We start from the raw sequence: 18,804 nt of genomic DNA on the forward strand, positions 1-18,804 counted from the left end.
TCATTTCTTTTCTAATATTATTTAAGATGGAAGGGATCTTGATACCAAATACCTTACCACTGTACAAATGGTCACTGTAACGTTTAATTGAATTGAATTCTTTGGAAATAAGTACATCCTGTTTTTGTTTACCAGTGCTGTGTTACTTTTCATGTTTTGCAGTTCTGAAACTGAGCCAAAACTAGCTACAGTGTCTCAAACTATGGCTACACAAAGTGGGAGGAAATTATCTGGAATGGCTTCCACGCTTGCTCTGGAGGCTCAGGAGCTCATTCAAACAGTTCGAGCAATCATAGAGGTGGACTGTAAGTGATTTCACAGTAATTAACTGTTCAAATGATGTGGGGAGAAAGTGTTTGAAAGAAAACAGTACAAAACTAGCAGTACATGAATGGTGTGTTAGAGATGTCATAATTCTCTGATGATGATGATGATGATGAGAGATCATTATGCTTAGCCACAGCACTAGACCATCAAAAAGCCTGATTTCCAAGGGTGACATGACATGTCTCTTGAAATATTTTTCAAGATTAATAAATAAGAAGAATAAATAAGAATACATTTAAAGAATATACTTCAAATCAATTAAAATTCCATTAAAGTTATATACACAGTGTCCTCCACAATTATTGGCACCCCTTGTAAAGATTAGTAAAAAGGTTTAGGAAAAAAAATCCGCCTTTTGGTGAAGTCGCTTCATCTCACACTGAAAAAAAATGAGAAAAATCCAACCTTTATTCATTCATTCATTCATTCATTCATTTTCTCTAGCCGCTTTATCCTTCTACAGGGTCGCAGGCAAGCTGGAGCCTATCCCAGCTGACTACGGGCGAAAGGCGGGGTACACCCTGGACAAGTCGCCAGGTCATCACAGGGCTGACACATAGACACAGACAACCATTCACACTCACATTCACACCTACGGTCAATTTAGAGTCACCAGTTAACCTAACCTGCATGTCTTTGGACTGTGGGGGAAACCGGAGCACCCGGAGGAAACCCATGCGGACACGGGGAGAACATGCAAACTCCGCACAGAAAGGCCCTCGCCGGCCCCGGGGCTCGAACCCAGGACCTTCTTGCTGTGAGGCGACAGCGCTAACCACTACACCACCGTGCCGCCCATCCAACCTTTAATTGAAATTAATTTATTCAGAGAAAAACTAATCCCTCTCTCCTCTTCAGCCCAGCCCACAGGTTTTCAACTGAGATGGCCATGGCAGAAGCTTGATTCTGTGGCCAGTGTACAATTTTTTGTGTTGATAAAAACAAATCCATCATCACAAATTTTTCATCTCATCTCATCTCATTATCTCTAGCCGCTTTATCCTTCTACAGGGTCGCAGGCAAGCTGGAGCCTATCCCAGCTGACTACGGGCGAAAGGCGGGGTACACCCTGGACAAGTCTCCAGGTCATCACAGGGCTGACACATAGACACAGACAACCATTCACACTCACATTCACACCTACGGTCAATTTAGAGTCACCAGTTAACCTAACCTGCATGTCTTTGGACTGTGGGGGAAACCGGAGCACCCAGAGGAAACCCACGCGGACACGGGGAGAACATGCAAACTCCACACAGAAAGGCCCTCGCCGGCCACAGGGCTCGAACCCAGGACCTTCTTGCTGTGAGGCGACAGCGCTAACCACTACACTACCGTGCCGCCCATCCAACCTTTAATTGAAATTAATTTATTCAGAGAAAAACTAATCCCTCTCTCCTCTTCAGCCCAGCCCACAGGTTTTCAACTGAGATGGCCATGGCAGAAGCTTGATTCTGTGGCCAGTGTACAATTTTTTGTGTTGATAAAAACAAATCCATCATCACAAATTTTTTTTCAACAAAAACACGTGCCACTATTATTGGTAGCCATGGAAATTATAGTGAAAACAATGCAGCTGAAGCATGTTTCCCATTTAAATTGTAGATTTTTGAGTTGATTGGAGTAAGAACTTTCAGGCTGTAATCCATGATTTCCTAATTAACTGGGATACAATTATGAGGTGACACAGAGGCCAAATTCCCCTTAATCATCCATCAACATGGGAAAGATAAGAGAGAACACACAGACCAAATGAGGGAGAAGTGTGTTGACCTTCATAAGTCAGGGAATGGATATAAAAAAAATAGCTACTTGCCTGAAGATTTTCCAGGTGATGATAAAAAAAAGTGGACACTAACTGGAACTGTTATAAACTTGCCTGGAAGAGGACCCAAAATGAGGGAGAAGTGTGTTGACTTTCATAAGTCAGGGAATGGATTTTAAAAAAAAAAGCTACTTGCCTGAAGATTTTCCAGGTGATAAGAAAAAAAGTGGACACCAACTGGAACTGTTATAAACTTGCCTGGAAGAGGAACCCTGTCTGACACCACTATTGATGTTGAAGGTGGCAGATGTCTGGCCATTGACCCTCACGCAGGAGACAGCGTCCGAGTAGAGAAGTGACAGCAGGTCCAGAAGTTTTGCAGGAACCCCCAGGGTCTTTAAGATTCTCCACAGAGCCGGCCTATCCACAGAGTCGAATGCCTGCTTCAAATCCATGTAGGCTATGTAGAAGGGCCTTCTGAATTCCCTCCTGAGCTCTGGCAGTAGCCTGAGTGTAAGCACTCGGTCCACAGTGGACCGTCCTGGGGTGAAGCCACTCTGCTCTAGGCACTGCTTTTGAAGGTTTAGGGGTCGGAGTCTTGCGAGAAGGATGTGAGCCATCACCTTCCCTGGGACACTGAGGAGTGTGATTCCCCTGTAGTTGTTACAGTTGTCCTTGGCGCCTTTCTTCCAGAAGGGAAGGATGCAGCCATGCAGCCAATCTGTTAGGATGGTTTCGGTTTGCCAGATGCAGTGGATCAGGGAGTGTAGCCACTTGGCCACAGCTGGGTTACCCTTCAGCAGCAGCTCTGGGGAGATGCCGTCGTTGCCAGTGGCACAGCCAGGCTTGAGTTTTCTCACAGCCTTCCCTACTTCTTCCAGGGTGAGGGATCCACAGGGATGGAGTCATCCTCTGGGGCTGAGGCTGCCAGGACATTTTAAATCAAAATCTGGCTGCGTCTGCTGGGTCATCACTGGATCTTTCAGCAGGACAATGATCTGAAGCATATGTCCCAGTCAACACAAAAATGGTTCGCTGAGCACAGAATCAAGCTTCTGCCATGAACATCTCAGTCCCCTGACCTGAACCCCACTGAAAACCTGTGGGCTGAGCTGAAGAGGAGAGTACACAAGAGAACGCCAAGGACCCTGGATGATCTGAAGAGATTGTGTAAAGAGGAATGGTCTCAGATGCCCTGTTCTGTATCTCTAACCTTATAAAATGTTATAGGAGAAGATTCAGTGCTGTTTTACTGGCAAAGGGAGGTTGTAGAAAATATTAAATGCAGGGATGCCAATAATAGTAGCAGATGTGTTTTTGTTGAAAATAATTATTTCTTGATGAGGGATTTGTTTCTCATCTCATCTCATTATCTCTAGCCGCTTTATCCTGTTCTACAGGGTCGCAGGCAAGCTGGAGCCTATCCCAGCTGACTACGGGCGAAAGGCGGGGTACACCCTGGACAAGCCGCCAGATCATCACAGGGCTGACACATAGACACAGACAACCATTCACACTCACATTCACACCTATGGTCAATTTAGAGTCACCAGTTAGCCTAACCTGCATGTCTTTGGACTGTGGGGGAAACCGGAGCACCCGGAGGAAACCCACGCGGACACGGGGAGAACATGCAAACTCCGCACAGAAAGGCCCTTGCCGGCCACGGGGCTTGAACCCAGACCTTCTTGCTGTGAGGCGACAGCGCTAACCATTACACCACCGTGCCGCCCGGATTTGTTTTTCTCTGAATACATTTATTTCAATTAAAAGTTGTTTTTCTCATTTTTTCAGTGTGAGATGAAGCTTCTTCTCCAAAAAGTGAAATTTTTTCTAGCCTTTTTTACTCATCTTTATGGGGAGTCAGTAATTGGGGAGGGTACTGTAATCAGCACCCCAGTTTAACTAAAGCCGTTGAGTATACATTGATACTAGGCAAGCTACTCTTCTCCCTTACTTACACACACACACACATACACACACACATTTATTTATTTATTTATTTATTTATTTATTTATTATATAGGCAATAGTGTTTTACTGGGAAATACACCACTTGTATACTACATCTGGGACACTGAGTAACATATTTTTCAATATCTTCACTCATTAGTATATCAATGAATTGTTTTAATTAACTTGGGTATTTTTTGTTTGTTAATGTGTCTATATAATAAATAGAAAGTCACACGTTGGCTTGAAGATATTAAGTTTATCTTCTCATGTTGAAAAACTCATATTTTTCATATGAACTACATCCAGGACCCGAGTAACGCGTTTTCCATATCTTCACTCATGAGGATATCGATGACATCACTTCCAATGCTTTCCTGCTGCATGTTGTCAAAAGGGCAAACTGGTTCAAAATTAAAATTATTTTGATTAATTTGTGGAATTTTTTTTTGTGGATTTTTTTTCATAATGTCTGCTATGCTCACTCATGAAATATTTTCACCACTCGAAGATAAATTTCATATCTTTGCACCACCGTGTATAACCTCAATTCCAAAAAAGTTGGGACACTGTGTAAAACATAAATAAAAACAGAATGTGATTATTTGCAAAAAAACTAATTTGGTTAATTGGCAACAGGTCAGTAACATCACTGGGTATAAAAAGAGCATCCCAGAGAGGCAGAGTCTCTCAGAAGTAAAGATGGGGAGGGGTTCACTGCTCTGTGAAAGATTGTGTGGGCAAACAGTGTAACAATTTAAGAATAACGTTCCTCGACCTAAAACTGCAAAGAATTTGGGGATCACATCATCTTTGGTACATAATATCATTAAAGGATTCAAAGAATCTGGAAAAATCTCTGTGTGCAAGATACAAGGCTGAAAACTAACACTGGATACGTGTGTTTTTTAGGTCCTCAGCCGACACTGCATTAAAAGCAGACATGTGTCTGTCGTGGAAATCACTGTATGGGCTCAGGAACACTTCAGAAAACCATCGTTTGTGAAAACAGTTCATTACTGCATCCACAAATGCAAGTTAAAACCAGATATAAACAATATCCAGAAACACCACCACCTTCTCTGGGCCCGAGCTCTTTTACAATGGACTGAGGTAAAATGGAAAATTGTCCCGAGGTCTGATGAATCAAAAGCAGAAATTCTTTTCAGAAATCATGGACACCACGTCCTCCAGGCTAAAGAGGAGCGGGACTATCTGGCTTGTTATCAGTGCACAGTTCAAAAGCCCGCATCTGTGATGGTATGAGGGTGCATTAGTGCACATGGCATGGGTAGCTTGTACATCTGGGAAGGCATCATTAATGCTGAGTGATATATACACGTTTCAGAGCAATATGCTGCCATCCAGATAAAATCTTTTTCAGGGAAGGCCTTCCTTCTTTCAGCAAGACAATGCCAGACTGCTTTCTGCACATATTAAAACTGCATGGCTCCACAGTAAAAGAGTCTGGGTGCTAAACTGGCTTGCCTGCAGTCCAGACCTGTCTCCCATTTAAAACATTTGGCGGATTATGGAGTGCAAAATATGACAAAAGAGACGTCGAACTGTTGAACAACTGAAATTGTATATCAGGCAAGAAAGGGACAACATTTCTCTTTCAAAACTACAGCAATTGGTCTCCTCAGTTCCCAAATGTTTACAGGGTGTTGTTAAAAGTAGAGGTGATGCAACACAGTGGTAAACATGCCCCTGTCCCAACTTTTTTGAAACGTGTTGCTGACATCAAATTCAAAATGAGCATATATTTTTCAAAAAAAAAAATACAATTTCTCAGTTTCAACATTTCATATGCTGTCTTTGTATTATTTTCAATGAAATATAGGGTTTCCATGATTTGCAAATTATCATATTCTGCTTTTATTTTCAGTTTACACAGCGTCCCAACTTTTTTGGAACTGGGGTTGTAATATCCTTTATACAGGGTGTTTCAAAAAATTTGATATTATTTGAGATGTAAATATCCCAGAATGATATCAATTTTTTTTGAAACACCCTGTGTGTGTGTGTGTGTGTGTGTGTGTGTGTGTGTGTGTGTGTGTGTGTGCATATATATGCAATGATATGCCAGTTTCATCTTGTCTCTTTTTTAATTTTCACCCATAATCATATGGTGTTGGGGATGCTGTATGCATTGGTCAAATTATCTTTTCACTGTACCACATTAAAGGTACATATTAGAGTATAAAATAAACTAATAAGAGAAAAATCTCGTCTGGTTTTGGCGCAGAGTGTGAAAAGAATTAGGTCAATCCAATAAGGAAGCACAATCTAAGGTACATTTCCTGGTACAATATGCCCATCCAGTCTGAGCAGCCTCAGCGCTGCAGTCGTTGCCTGGATACAAATCTCTGAAAAGGCAATTGTCAGGTTCTTCAAAAGCACTGGATGTCACGCAGCACTCTGCAGGGATCAGGCGCCGTACAAAGACACAGACAACAGTGTCAAATTGAAACAGAAGGGGGCTTATTAAAGCAAAGCTTTCCTATTAGTTACAAATATCTTGATTCAATCAGTCAACTCTTTTACTTTTAATTCACTTTTCATTAAGTTTTCAATGTAAAGCACCGTTTTTGGTAAGTTCCTTAATAAAGTGTAATCTATATTGCAACATTGTTCAGGTTTAAGAGAAATGTTTATCTGTTGAATTTCTTTGAAATTTTTGTTCTTATCATGGCCTAATTTTGGTTCAGATATAAACTTATTAAAGATCAGTTGCTGATGGCCTCCACTGAGATTTAGAGCAGAATCATGAAAAATAAAGTAACGCATTGAATCAGAGTCTCATTTTGTTTTTTGTTGAATTGTATTTCTTTTCCATAGAGCTCATATCATTATACAGTGATTGAGATTAATTACATAGGCAAAGTTAGTAACTACGTATGACATATAGTATTTTAGTTTATATTGTTTTCAGTTTAAAGAGTCTGCTTAAAATAGAATCGGATATTGCCATGGATAATGGTAATTTAATGATGTACTAGCAGATGTACTTGGCTGGTCTAGATCATGCCTGCCTAGCCCTGATCCCGAAGATCTACCACCTTTGATGTGTTTGGTTCTTGCTTAATCCAATACACCTGATACAATTAATCACAGCCTTCAGGAGCATATAGAAATTACAGCCAGGTGTGTTGGCATAGGACTCTGTAGGGTGGAAGATATCCAGGAATAGAGTTGGGCAAGTCTCGATGATGATGATGGATGAAACAGCAGAGCCAAACTCATAAACATGTTTGCCCAAAAAGAAGTTTCTCTGTTTCTTGATCTTCATAGACTTTTCTCACTCACTCGATTTCAGTAGCTGCTTTATTCTGGTCAGGATCATAGAGGATCCGGAGCCTATTACAGATAATCTAGACTTGAGGCAGGAATGCACCCTGGATAGGACACCAATTCATCTCAGGACACTGTGTACACACACATTCATGCACACCTAGGGGTAATTGATCATAGCCAGTATACATACCAACATATTGCTGGGGTTGGGAGGAAACTGGAGAACCCAAAGGAAACCTGTATGGACATGAGAAGAACATGCAGAACATGCACTGAAACTCCACATGGACAGTTTCCTGAGCTCAGCTTCGAACCTTCATAGACAACTTAAATGCATGATAAGCTGCACACATAAATGGCATGTAACACCTGATTATTTGAAATAATCAAGAGATTGTCTTCCCTTTTCCCAAAAAGGGAAGGTATGTATACTGGCTATGATTAATTACCCCTAGGTGTGTATGAATGTGTGTGTACACAATGTCCTGAGGTGAATTGGTGTCCTATCCAGGGTGTATTCCTGCTTCAAGTATCAAGTCATAAATATATAGCAAAGTTGGTAGACGTGCATACATTTGTGACTCAAGTAAAAGTGAAAACGCTTATTTCATAGAAAACTCTGGCACAAGATACAGTACACTTAAATATAAAAATAGAGTCAAAAAATGCTAAAAGTGCCTGCACTTTACATTACACACTGATGTGTTACTGATTAAATTATTGTACCAAGATGTTGCAAGGCATATTAGCATGTGCATATTTCTATGGTGTAGCAAGGAACCAAGAAATATGGACAATCCTCAGCTAAAACAGGGTCAAATCTCACAAAATTAGCATGATAATAACTCTCATTTTTCTATCTACATTCACTGGATATGAGCAATCGTGCACTCTGACTGGCTACTCCACTAATAGGCTATACTCTACTAATAGGCATATACCATGAGTAGAGAAAAACAAAATGGCAGTGTGTTGCTGAACCAATCGAGGACAAAGTAAAAACTCTACTTGAAAACAAAAAAAAAACAAAACAAAAATAAAAAAGCAACAAATTACAGAATAAAAGTATTTGATTGTAAGAACGTATCTTTTTTATTTTTTAAGAATTATTATTATAGCATTTTTCACAAATTGCAACTGTCATTTCGCTGATTTGTTTATATACTAAGCAGAAATTATTTTGTCCAGGATAAAAATAAAAATGCTCTGTTTCTCAAAGTCGAGTGAATATGGATATAATAAAAGAGTTATTCCACTCAATCTCGTCGTACATGAGGTATAGCCAACTCGGGGTAAGCGCCTCATCGGCTATCAGCTCATGTACAACTTGATTTCGTGAAATAACTGTTAATTGGCTTGCTTGGTGACAATACATATTCTATATGTGTACTTTTTATTTGAGAGACATTCCCTTCACATCCAAGGGTTTTCCATTTGCACATATTGTATGTATACAAACAACCTATAGAATGTAAAATGTAGAAATTTACAAATAATTGCATCAAGGGATCAAATGTCCCTATATTCTTGTTGTCAGATATATTAGACTTTAGATTTGTTAGGAATTTTAATCAAATGCTTGAAGCTGTCTAATACATAAAGTCAACCTATAACTTCCAAAAATACACATATTATACCTTAACTTGTTTTCTAATGAGGAAGTAGAATTTTTTAAATGTCTTCTTAGATGCAAAAGTCATAAGTGAAAAAAAAAGAAAAAGCTAAAATAAATTCAGACTTGAAAAGTACACCTACAAGAACAAAGTATTTCATTACTTCCCACCTCTGGAATATACAGTGGTGCTTGAAAGTTTGTGAACCCTTTAGAATTTTCGATATTTCTGCATAAATATGACCTAAAACATCATCAGATTTTCACACAAGTCCAAGTAGATAAAGAGAACCCAGTTAAACAAGTGAGACAAAAATATTATACTCGGTCATTTATTTACTGAGGAAAATGATCCAATATTACATATCTGTGAGTGGCAAAAGTATGTGAACCCCTAGGATTAGCAGTTAATTTGAAGGTGAAACTAGAGTCAGGTGTTTTCAATCAATGGGATGACAATCAGGTGTGAGTGGGCACCCTGTTTTATTTAAAGAGTAGGGATCTATTAAAGTCTGAGCTTCACAACACATTGTGGAAGTGTATCATGGCACAAACAACAGAGATTTCTGAGGACCTCAGAAAAAGTGGTGTTGATGCTCATCAGGCTGGAAAAGGTTACAAAACCATCTCGAAAGAGTTTGGACTTCACCAATCCACAGTCAGACAGACTGTATACAAATGGAGGAAAATTAAGACCATTGTTACCCTCCCCAGAAGTGGTCGACCAACAAAGATCACTCCAAGAGCAAGGTGTGTAAAAGTCGGCAAGGTCACAAAGGACCCCAGGGTAACTTCTAAGCAACTGAAGGCCTCTCTCATATTGGCTAATGTTAATGTTCATGAGTCCAGCATCAGGAGAACACTGAACAACAATGGTGTGCATGGCAGGGTTGCAAGGAGAAAGCCACTGCTCTCCAAAAAGAACATTGCTGCTCATCTGCAGTTTGCTAAAGATCACGTGGACAAGCCAGAAGGCTATTGGAAAAATGTTTTGTGGATGGATGAGACCAAAATAGAACTTTTTGGTTTCAATGAGAAGTGTTATGTTTGGAGAAAGGAAAACACTGCATTCCAGCAAAAGAACCTTATCCCATCTGTGAAACATGGTGGTGGTAGTATCATGGTTTGGGCCTGTTTTGCTGCATCTGGGCCAGGACGGCTTGCCATCATTGATGGAACAATGAATTCTGAATTATACCAGCGAATTCTAAAGGAAAATGTCAGGACATCTGTCCATGAACTGAATCTCAAGAGAAGGTGGGTCATGTAGCAAGACAATGGCCCTAAGCACACAAGTCATTCTACCAAAGAATGGTTAAAGAAGAATAAAGTTGATGTTTTGGAATGGCCAAGTCAAAGTCCTGACCTTAATCCAATCAAAATGTCGTGGAAGGACCTGAAGCGAGCAATTCATGTGAGGAAACCCACCAACATCCCAGAGTTGAAGCTGTTCTGTACGGCGGAACGGGCTAAAATTCCTCCAAGCCGGTGTGCAGGACTGATCAACAGTTACTGGAAACGTTTAGTTGCAGTTATTGCTGCACAAGGGGGTCACGCCAGATACTGAAAGCAAAGGGTCACATACTTTTGCCACTCACAGATATGTAATATTGGATCATTTTCCTCAATAAATAAATGACCAAGTATAATATTTTTGTCTCATTTGTTTAACTGGGTTCTCTTTATCTACTTTTAGGACTTGTGTGAAAATCTGATGATGTTTTAGGTCATATTTATGCAGAAATATCGAAAATTCTAAAGGGTTCACAAACTTTCAAGCACCACTGTAATATGAGTATCGGGAGCATTTAATGTTATTTTTCTGTTAATTTAATAACTTTGAGGCTTGTTCACACAGTATAGTTTTGAACACAGAATGAAGGAGGCAAAGGCAGAATGTTAGCAAAGAACGGTAGATAGTTTGATGAGACAGGATGATGAGGCTGTGGGAGGGGGAAGACAGATAATCAGCCAGGAGCTGAAGGATCAGGTGAAAAGAATGGTGTGTGTGTGGGGGGGAATCATGTCTCACATGCTGGGCTGCATGTGACCTCTTAAGGACCAATGCTCACGTTTCAGCTGAGTGCTTTCCACTGGGAGGGCTGTTGTTTTCAGTTGCACATGGAAAGCCACTGTGTCCTCACCTGCTGAAACCAAAGCGGGTAGATGATGCGTAAGTTTATACACGTGACAGACTGCAGAATACTTCCTGGTACAGTCAATACAGTGGCACAGAGTGTGATGTAGTCTCTGATCAAATTCTGAGAAGCAATATTCCTGCATTTCAGCAGAATGATAAAAAAAGGTGACTTTTAAAGCATATTTTCTATCGGATTAAAACTGTGTTTTAATCATGGTTTTTTTTTTTGCTGTTGCATGTGTTCTTGCATGCTTGTTTGGGCTCATTCTGTCATCTGAAAACTTCTCACTCTTGCAACTAAGGCTCTGTTTACACTTTGAAAATGCATCTTGGGCATTTGGATCACAAGTGGGCAGCGCTAAATACAAGTGTAAATGACCACTAAGACACATTATGATCTGATCACTCAAACCAGTTGCTGAAATTATCTGGAATGTGTTTGACTACATATCTTTTGTAGTGAAAATACTAATGCGTCCTGATGTGTCCATGACAAGTATGTAAAAGGAAAATATGCAATCGATGCAGGACGTGGTGTTTTTTTTTTTTTTTTGGTGACAGCACACCAATGCAATGATATACATTGTCTCATCTCATCTCATTATCTCTAGCCGCTTTATCCTTCTACAGGGTTGCAGGCAAGCTGGAGCCTATCCCAGCTGACTATGGGCGAAAGGCGGGGTACACCCTGGACAAGTCGCCAGGTCATCACAGGGCTGACACATAGACACAGACAACCATTCACACTCACATTCACACCTACGGTCAATTTAGAGTCACCAGTTAACCTAACCTGCATGTCTTTGGACTGTGGGGGAAACCGGAGCACCCGGAGGAAACCCACGCGGACACGGGGAGAACATGCAAACTCCGCACAGAAAGGCCCTCGCCGGCCACAGGGCTCGAACCCGGACCTTCTTGCTGTGAGGCGACAGCGCTAACCACTACACCACCGTGCCGCCCCGATATACATTGTTTGGAGTGCAAAATATTATAACAATATGTTGCAGGTTTACTGTTTTTAACATAACTGTGCACAGGGCCCTTTGACCTTCTAGTGGACGTGATGTAGGCAGTAATGAAATCTGAACACAAGTGGTCAGCTGGATACCTTGGAGACACATGATACACACAGCTGTAAACAGCGCTGTGTCTTGGCTGTCCACTTGTGATCCAATTGGCCAAGACGCATAAACAGGGCCTTAGTAAAAGTGTAGCACACATAATGTGTTTCAGCTTTAATCTATCTCCTCTCAGGTTTACCCCATGGCTGGGAAGAAGCATATACTGCAAATGGAGCCAAATACTACATCAAGTAAGTTGCTAACAAGATTACTATTTATTATTCTCTCATTGTGCAGCTTTTCTTTCTATCCATTTTCTATATGTAATATTTTTTATGACTGTAAATTTGATGACTTCTGATACATGGGTCTTGTTTTAAACATAATTATGAAGATAGTGTTTCGAAACTATGATACATTTGCCAGCATATACGTAATTTGATTTGTATTTTTCTTTCCACAGCCATGTGACTCAGACAACATCATGGACCCACCCTGTGATTGACGCCTTGGGTCTGTCTGAACAAGAGGCAAACAAACCAACACACAGCTCACCAGAGTTGAAAAGTTAGACCCAGGCTCACAACAATGGCTCTTTTTCTGAAGATTATTTGTTTTATATACCAAAAAAGACTAACGACTAAAACTAAGCTATTGCATTAAATACAACTTTACGTATTGATTAAATCCAACTCTGATTAATTTTATCACTATAAAGTTCAAACACATTTTACAAGGTTACAGGGGTGTTCCATGATTTTCTGGGCCTTAGGAAATTGTAGACTGTGGTGGCTGCACTGATGCTGGTCCCCCAGAGAAGGGACCAAGGTCATTCCACTCTGGTTTTTGCTATTTTCCAGTTTTCTTTACCAAGTCTTAGATAGGGTTGCCACCTGTGTCTGACAAAAATCCTGGACATTTCAACCATCCAATCGACCTTTTTGCTTGTAAGCAACGGCGCCCTTCGCACATCTAACCCAAGACAAAAATCGCCCTTCTATGCTGAAATTGTATTGCTCTAATTAGTAAAAATGATGCTTTTGCTAGTTATTTGTTTAGTTAATTGCTTTACATAATAAAGCAGGTCTTCATTATTTTGGTTTATTTCCAACAGTTTTTGGTTGTGGACACCTGGGAGCAGTAGTGGGCACAGGTAAAAGGGGAATACATAATTAAGTTCTGTTTGTTTGCTTATGTGGAATAAAAATAATTTTTCATTGTATCTAAGAATACCTGAATGTAACAATGTAAGGTGTAGTGTCAAACAGCTTACCTGATTGCTTAGAGTGTGCTGTGTGCTTTGCCTGTGCCTCTGCTGCTTGCTGCTCTTGGCTAAACAAATACATAGGAGAACATGTAACTGATATAACTGGGCACATACAGGAGTATGTACTACACTACACTATTTCATTTAATTCACCAAAACCTTACCTAATCTTCCATTTATATTTGGTGTTTTTCTTTGCTGCTGCTATGAGTCCTGGCTGATTTTCAATGAATGTCTTGAACTCAGTACAGGACAACTGAAAGTTTAGCCTGACTTGAAGCTCAGCCTTCACCATTGCAACAGAGAGTCTGTTTCTTTTATCAGTCCAAGCATCTTCCATTGCCCCTTTTCCACCAAAGCAGTTCCAGGGCTGGTTCGGGGCCAGTGCTTAGTTTGGAACCAGGTTTTCTGTTTCCACTGACAAAGAACTGGCTCTGGGGCCAGAAAAACCGGTTCCAGGCTAGCACCAACTCTCTGCTGGGCCAGAGGAAAGAACCGCTTACGTCAGCGGGGGGGCGGAGTTGTTAAGACCAACAACAATAACAAGACCGCGAAAGATCGCCATTTTTAAGCGACGAGAAGCAGCAGCTCTACAAACGCGAAGTCAGCCATCATCATTATTATTGCTGTTGTTGCTGCTGCTGCTTCCGTGTTGTTTTTGCTTTGATATTCGCGCCAAGGTTTATGCAAACGTAGCGACGTAACTGACGTATACAGCGATGTAATGACGTGGCTCCGCTTAGCACGGCGAGCTCGGAAAAGCAAACTGGTTCTCAGCTGGCTCGCAAGTTGAAATACACATTTTGCCCATTATATACAAAAAACCGGGACATTCAGTGTCCCGGATTTTTTTTTTTTTTTTCCGGGACAGACCATGAAAATCCGGGACAATCAGGAAAAACCGGGACAGGTGGCAACACTAGTCTTAGATCTAGCCCATTCACCAATTCCAAGAATTTCCATTCTTCAGAAAATTAAAACAGTGTTAATCTATGAAGTCAAAATATGTACTATCATGTCTTGTCGCCAGACAAATCTGTAAGAAAGAATCTGCAAGAAACCTGGTTTCAATACACTGTATCTTTGACTGACATACACATAATACCCAGTTAGTTTAGTTAACAAGCTGTCTCTAGTAAATCTGCAATGGACAGTGTTTATTATTATTCGATTTTTCTAGCTGGCTCTTGAAATCTTTCCAGATGAATGCAACACTGTCCACAATTCTCATCTCTAGCCGCTTTATCCTTCTACAGGGTCGCAGGCAAGCTGGAGCCTATCCCAGCTGACTACGGGCGAAAGGCGGGGTACACCCTGGACAAGTCGCCAGGTCATCACAGGGCTGACACATAGACACAGACAACCATTTGTCCACAATTCAGTACGACATATTACTTACTTTCATATTGCATTTTTGTGCAGTCTGATATTCTCAACACAGCAAAGCAATACTTATCTGTTAAAATCCTATGTGGCGTTTATAACTGTTAAGAAGCATAGCACACACGTGAACATACATACAGCTGCATGTGTGGATGTACCCTAAGCCTTATGTTGAAGGTTTGCTTTTCTAAGTGCTGATTTACTTAAAGCTTTTATTATTTAAACATGCCTAACAATAGCTTTATAGTAGAAACATATGTGTAGATCATTGATTAGATATGTTCCCTGTATTAGTTGGGAATATATTCTGATTATTTTGTGATGGAAATAAAGTACACCGGACAACAGAATATTATCATTTCCAGTTTACTTTCTGCGCAGAGTGTTACGGGTCTAGCTATTTCTGAGTTGGAAATGTACAGAGTGTACAGTTGGAACTCAATACACCAAATGCTCAGGGCCATGTGTATTGATTTTTTTCCCTCTCATTCTCCATGTTGTTAAATATATCTGCTTCCAGGAATCGAAAATCACAGAGATCACACATACTGTACCATCCCTCTCACCCAAATTAAAGATGGGCTTCCAACAAAATAGACAAATACCTAAAATCAAGCATTGAACATAGCCATGTCTTGTGCTATATACTGTATTTTTTGAGCTATGAAATAAAATTACATATGGCTTTCAAGTAATGCACATAAAGGCTACCATCTAAATATTGGGAGGCACGGTGGTGTAAGTGGTTAGCACGGTCGCCTCACAGCAAGAAGGTTCTGGGTTCGAGCCCAGCAGCAGGTGAGGGCCTTTCTGTGTGGCGTTTGCATGTTCTCCCCGTGTCTGCGTGGGTTTCCTCCGGGTGCTCCGGTTTCCCCTGCAGTCCAAAGACATGCAGTTAGGTTAATATGGGACGGCCTTGGGCTGAGGTGCCCTTGAGTGAGGTACCTAACTCCCAACTGCTCTCCGGGCGCTGTTAGCATGGCTGCCCACTGCTCTGGGTATGTGTGTGCGCTCATTGCTCACGTGTGTGTGCATGTGTGTGTTCACTGCTTCAGATGGGTTAAATGCAGAGAGGAATTTCACAAGTGTGTGATGAATAAAGTTATGCTTTCTTTCTTTGCTTCCCTTCTTTTTTCCTTAATTTATTTTAAATATTCTTGGGTGGTGTAGTGGTTAGCACTGTTGCATCACAGCAAGGAAGTTCTGGGTTTGAGCCCAGTGGCTGACGGGGGCCTTTCTGTGTGGAATTTGCATGTTCTCACTGTGTCTGCGTGGGTTTCCTCTGGGTGCTCTGGTTTTCCTCCACAATCCAAAGACATGCGGTTAGGTTAACAAGCTACTCGAAATTGCCCATAGGTGTGAACATGTTTGAATGGTTAAGAGGAGAAAACCTCTATAAAATAATCCAGTAGAAGGCAAAGGGAAACCACTAATGCTTCCCTAGAAACTTGGACCTGCTGTCAGGCACAACGCTAAAGAAGAGAAGTGTTCTAGAAACCCGTAAAAAGTTCCATCCATCATCTGTAGCTGCTTATCCTGTGCAGGGTCGCAGGCATGATGGAGCCTATCCCAGCTGACTATGGGCAAGAGGTGGGTTACATCCTGGACAAGTCGCCAGGTCATTGCAGGACTGACACATAGAGACAAACAACCATTCACACTCATGGTCAATTTAGAGCCACTGATTAGCCTAACCTGCATGTCTTTGAGAGAAACCGAAGCACCCAGAGGAAATCCACGCAGCCACGGGAAGAACATGCAAACTCCACACAGAAAGGCCCTCATCAGCTGCTGGGCTCGAACCCAGGACCTTCTTGCTTTGAGGCAACAGTGCTAACCACTACACCACCGTGCTGCCATCCTGCAAAAGTTAAAAACTAAAAATATGTTAGAGAACGTTTCGAGGATAAGAGTTTTGATATAAATAAAACATTTTTAAAAAATTACGAGACACTAAAGCTTTCTGTTTCCTGATGCTACTGTATAATAAGTCTAAGTCTAATAAGTTAGAAGAAACCTTTATTTGTCACATTCACACTTAAAGCACAGTGAAATTCATCCTCTGCATTTAACCCATCTGAAGCAGTGAACACACACACACACCCAGAGCAGTGGGCAGCCACACTACAGCGCCCGGGGAGCAGTCAGTGGTTAGGGCACTTCAGCCCTAGTTAACCTAACTGCATGTCTTTGGACTGTGGTGGAAACCGGAGCACCCAGACACGGGGAGACATGCAAACTCCACACAGAAAGGCCCCCGCCAGCCACCGGGCTCGAACCCAGAACCTTCTTGCTGTGAAGCAACCATGCTAACCACTACACCACCGTGCCACCCGAGTTGGCTATTCCTGTACAATTATGTCTTGGGTCAATCAACTCAGCTACTGTACACCCCATCCATTTATTCTGGCCTTTTCACTCTCAGTTAGTTGTTAGTTAGTTGTTGGCATCCGTCAGTCAGTGATGACTATGGGGTTGGGCTTTAGGAGGTACAACCTCTACTGTGGCTGTAGAGGCCAATCCTTGATCGGCACTGTCGACTGCAGCGAGGACACATGAATGTTGCATTATTGATGGGCTGCTGTTGGAATTGCCTGTCCTTTCTTCTTTGGCATTGTTCCGCTGCCTTGGCTCTCACGTTCCCCTCACTTTTGGTCAATCCGTGGCGCACCAGAGACCTCCAGACTGACCTGTCTGTCGCACGAGTCTCCCAGTTGTTGGTGTCGATGGCACACGCCTTCATATCGCGTTTGCAGACGTCTGAGAAGTGAAGGAAGGGCTGGCCTGCCTTGCGCTTACCACTTGACAATTCCCTGTATAACAGGTCTTTGGGTATTCGCCCGTCATCCATCCTGTGAACGTGGCCCAACCAGCGAAGACGTCGCTTGCGAAGCAAGGTGTACATGCTCGGTATGTCTGCTTTAGCTAGTACTTCGTTGTTGATACTTTGTCTTTCCAAGTGATGCCGAGAAGCCTACGCAGACATCTCATGTGAAAAACATGAAGTTTCTTTTCGTGCCGTGCATAAGTGGTCCAGGACTCGCTGCCATAGAGCAGAGTGCTTATGACGCAAGCTTGATAGACTTTGCTTTTGGTGGAGACAGTGAGGTGTTTGCTTTCCCAGACACGCTTTGATAATTTAGCCATCGTTGTTGAAGCTTTTCCGATACGTTTGTTGATTTCAACATCCAACGAGAGTGTGTCGGTTGTAGTAGATCCAAGATATTGGAATTGGTGGACGACTTCTACGTAAGTTTTCCCCATGAACTGTGATATTTGGTGGCGCTGGTGTTGCTTGGCCCATGATCTGCGTTTTCTTCTGGCTGATTCGTAGACTGAACAGGTCACATGCACTAGAGAAATCATCCATTAGCCTTTGAAGACCTTCTTGAGCATGAGAGACGATGGCAGCAGCATCGGCAAACAACATGTCTCTGATAGTGACTTTTCGCACCTTCGACTTGGCGCGCATATGAGCAATGTTGTAGAGTTGGCCGTCTGATCTTGTGTGGAGAAAAACGCCGTCATTTGATGTACCGAAAGCATGTTTCAACAGAAGAGCAAAGAAAATGCCAAAGAGGGTTGGTGCTAGTACGCATCCTCGTTTCACCCCGCTTCTTACCCCAAACTCTTTGGAGATGATGCCGTCGAACTGCACAGTACTCATCATGCCATCATGGAAGATGGCATGATGAGTTATGATTGACTCTCAGTTATGATTCACACTACTTAGAAATGCTTCTCATCTCCCGAGTTGCACTCTCAAGTACAACCCCAATTCCAAAAAAGTTGGGACAAAGTACAAATTGTAAATAAAAACGGAATGCAATGATGTGGAAGTTTCAAAATTCCATATTTTATTCAGAATAGAACATAGATGACATATCAAATGTTTAAACTGAGAAAATGTATCATTTAAAGAGAAAGATTAGGTGATTTTAAATTTCATGACAACAACACATCTCAAAAAAGTTGGGACAAGGCCATGTTTACCAC

The 18,804-nt window shown here is 41.6% G+C and overlaps 1 protein-coding gene across 1 annotated transcript in view; it reads left to right on the plus strand.

Annotated features, from left to right (window-relative positions):
• The window catches only part of stxbp4 (syntaxin binding protein 4), a 51,446-nt gene extending 38,665 nt beyond the window's left edge, over window positions 1-12,781 (plus strand). Inside the window, exons 20-22 of the mRNA XM_060939023.1 lie at window positions 163-305; window positions 12,352-12,409; window positions 12,622-12,781. Coding sequence (XP_060795006.1) covers window positions 163-305; window positions 12,352-12,409; window positions 12,622-12,730 — 310 coding nt within the window. The 3' untranslated portion in view covers window positions 12,731-12,781. The remainder of the gene's footprint in view (window positions 1-162; window positions 306-12,351; window positions 12,410-12,621) is intronic.
• The last annotated feature ends 6,023 nt before the right edge of the window (window positions 12,782-18,804 follow it).

The sequence above is a fragment of the Neoarius graeffei genome, chromosome 14 (assembly GCF_027579695.1).
Source record: "Neoarius graeffei isolate fNeoGra1 chromosome 14, fNeoGra1.pri, whole genome shotgun sequence".
NCBI lineage: Eukaryota > Metazoa > Chordata > Actinopteri > Siluriformes > Ariidae > Neoarius > Neoarius graeffei.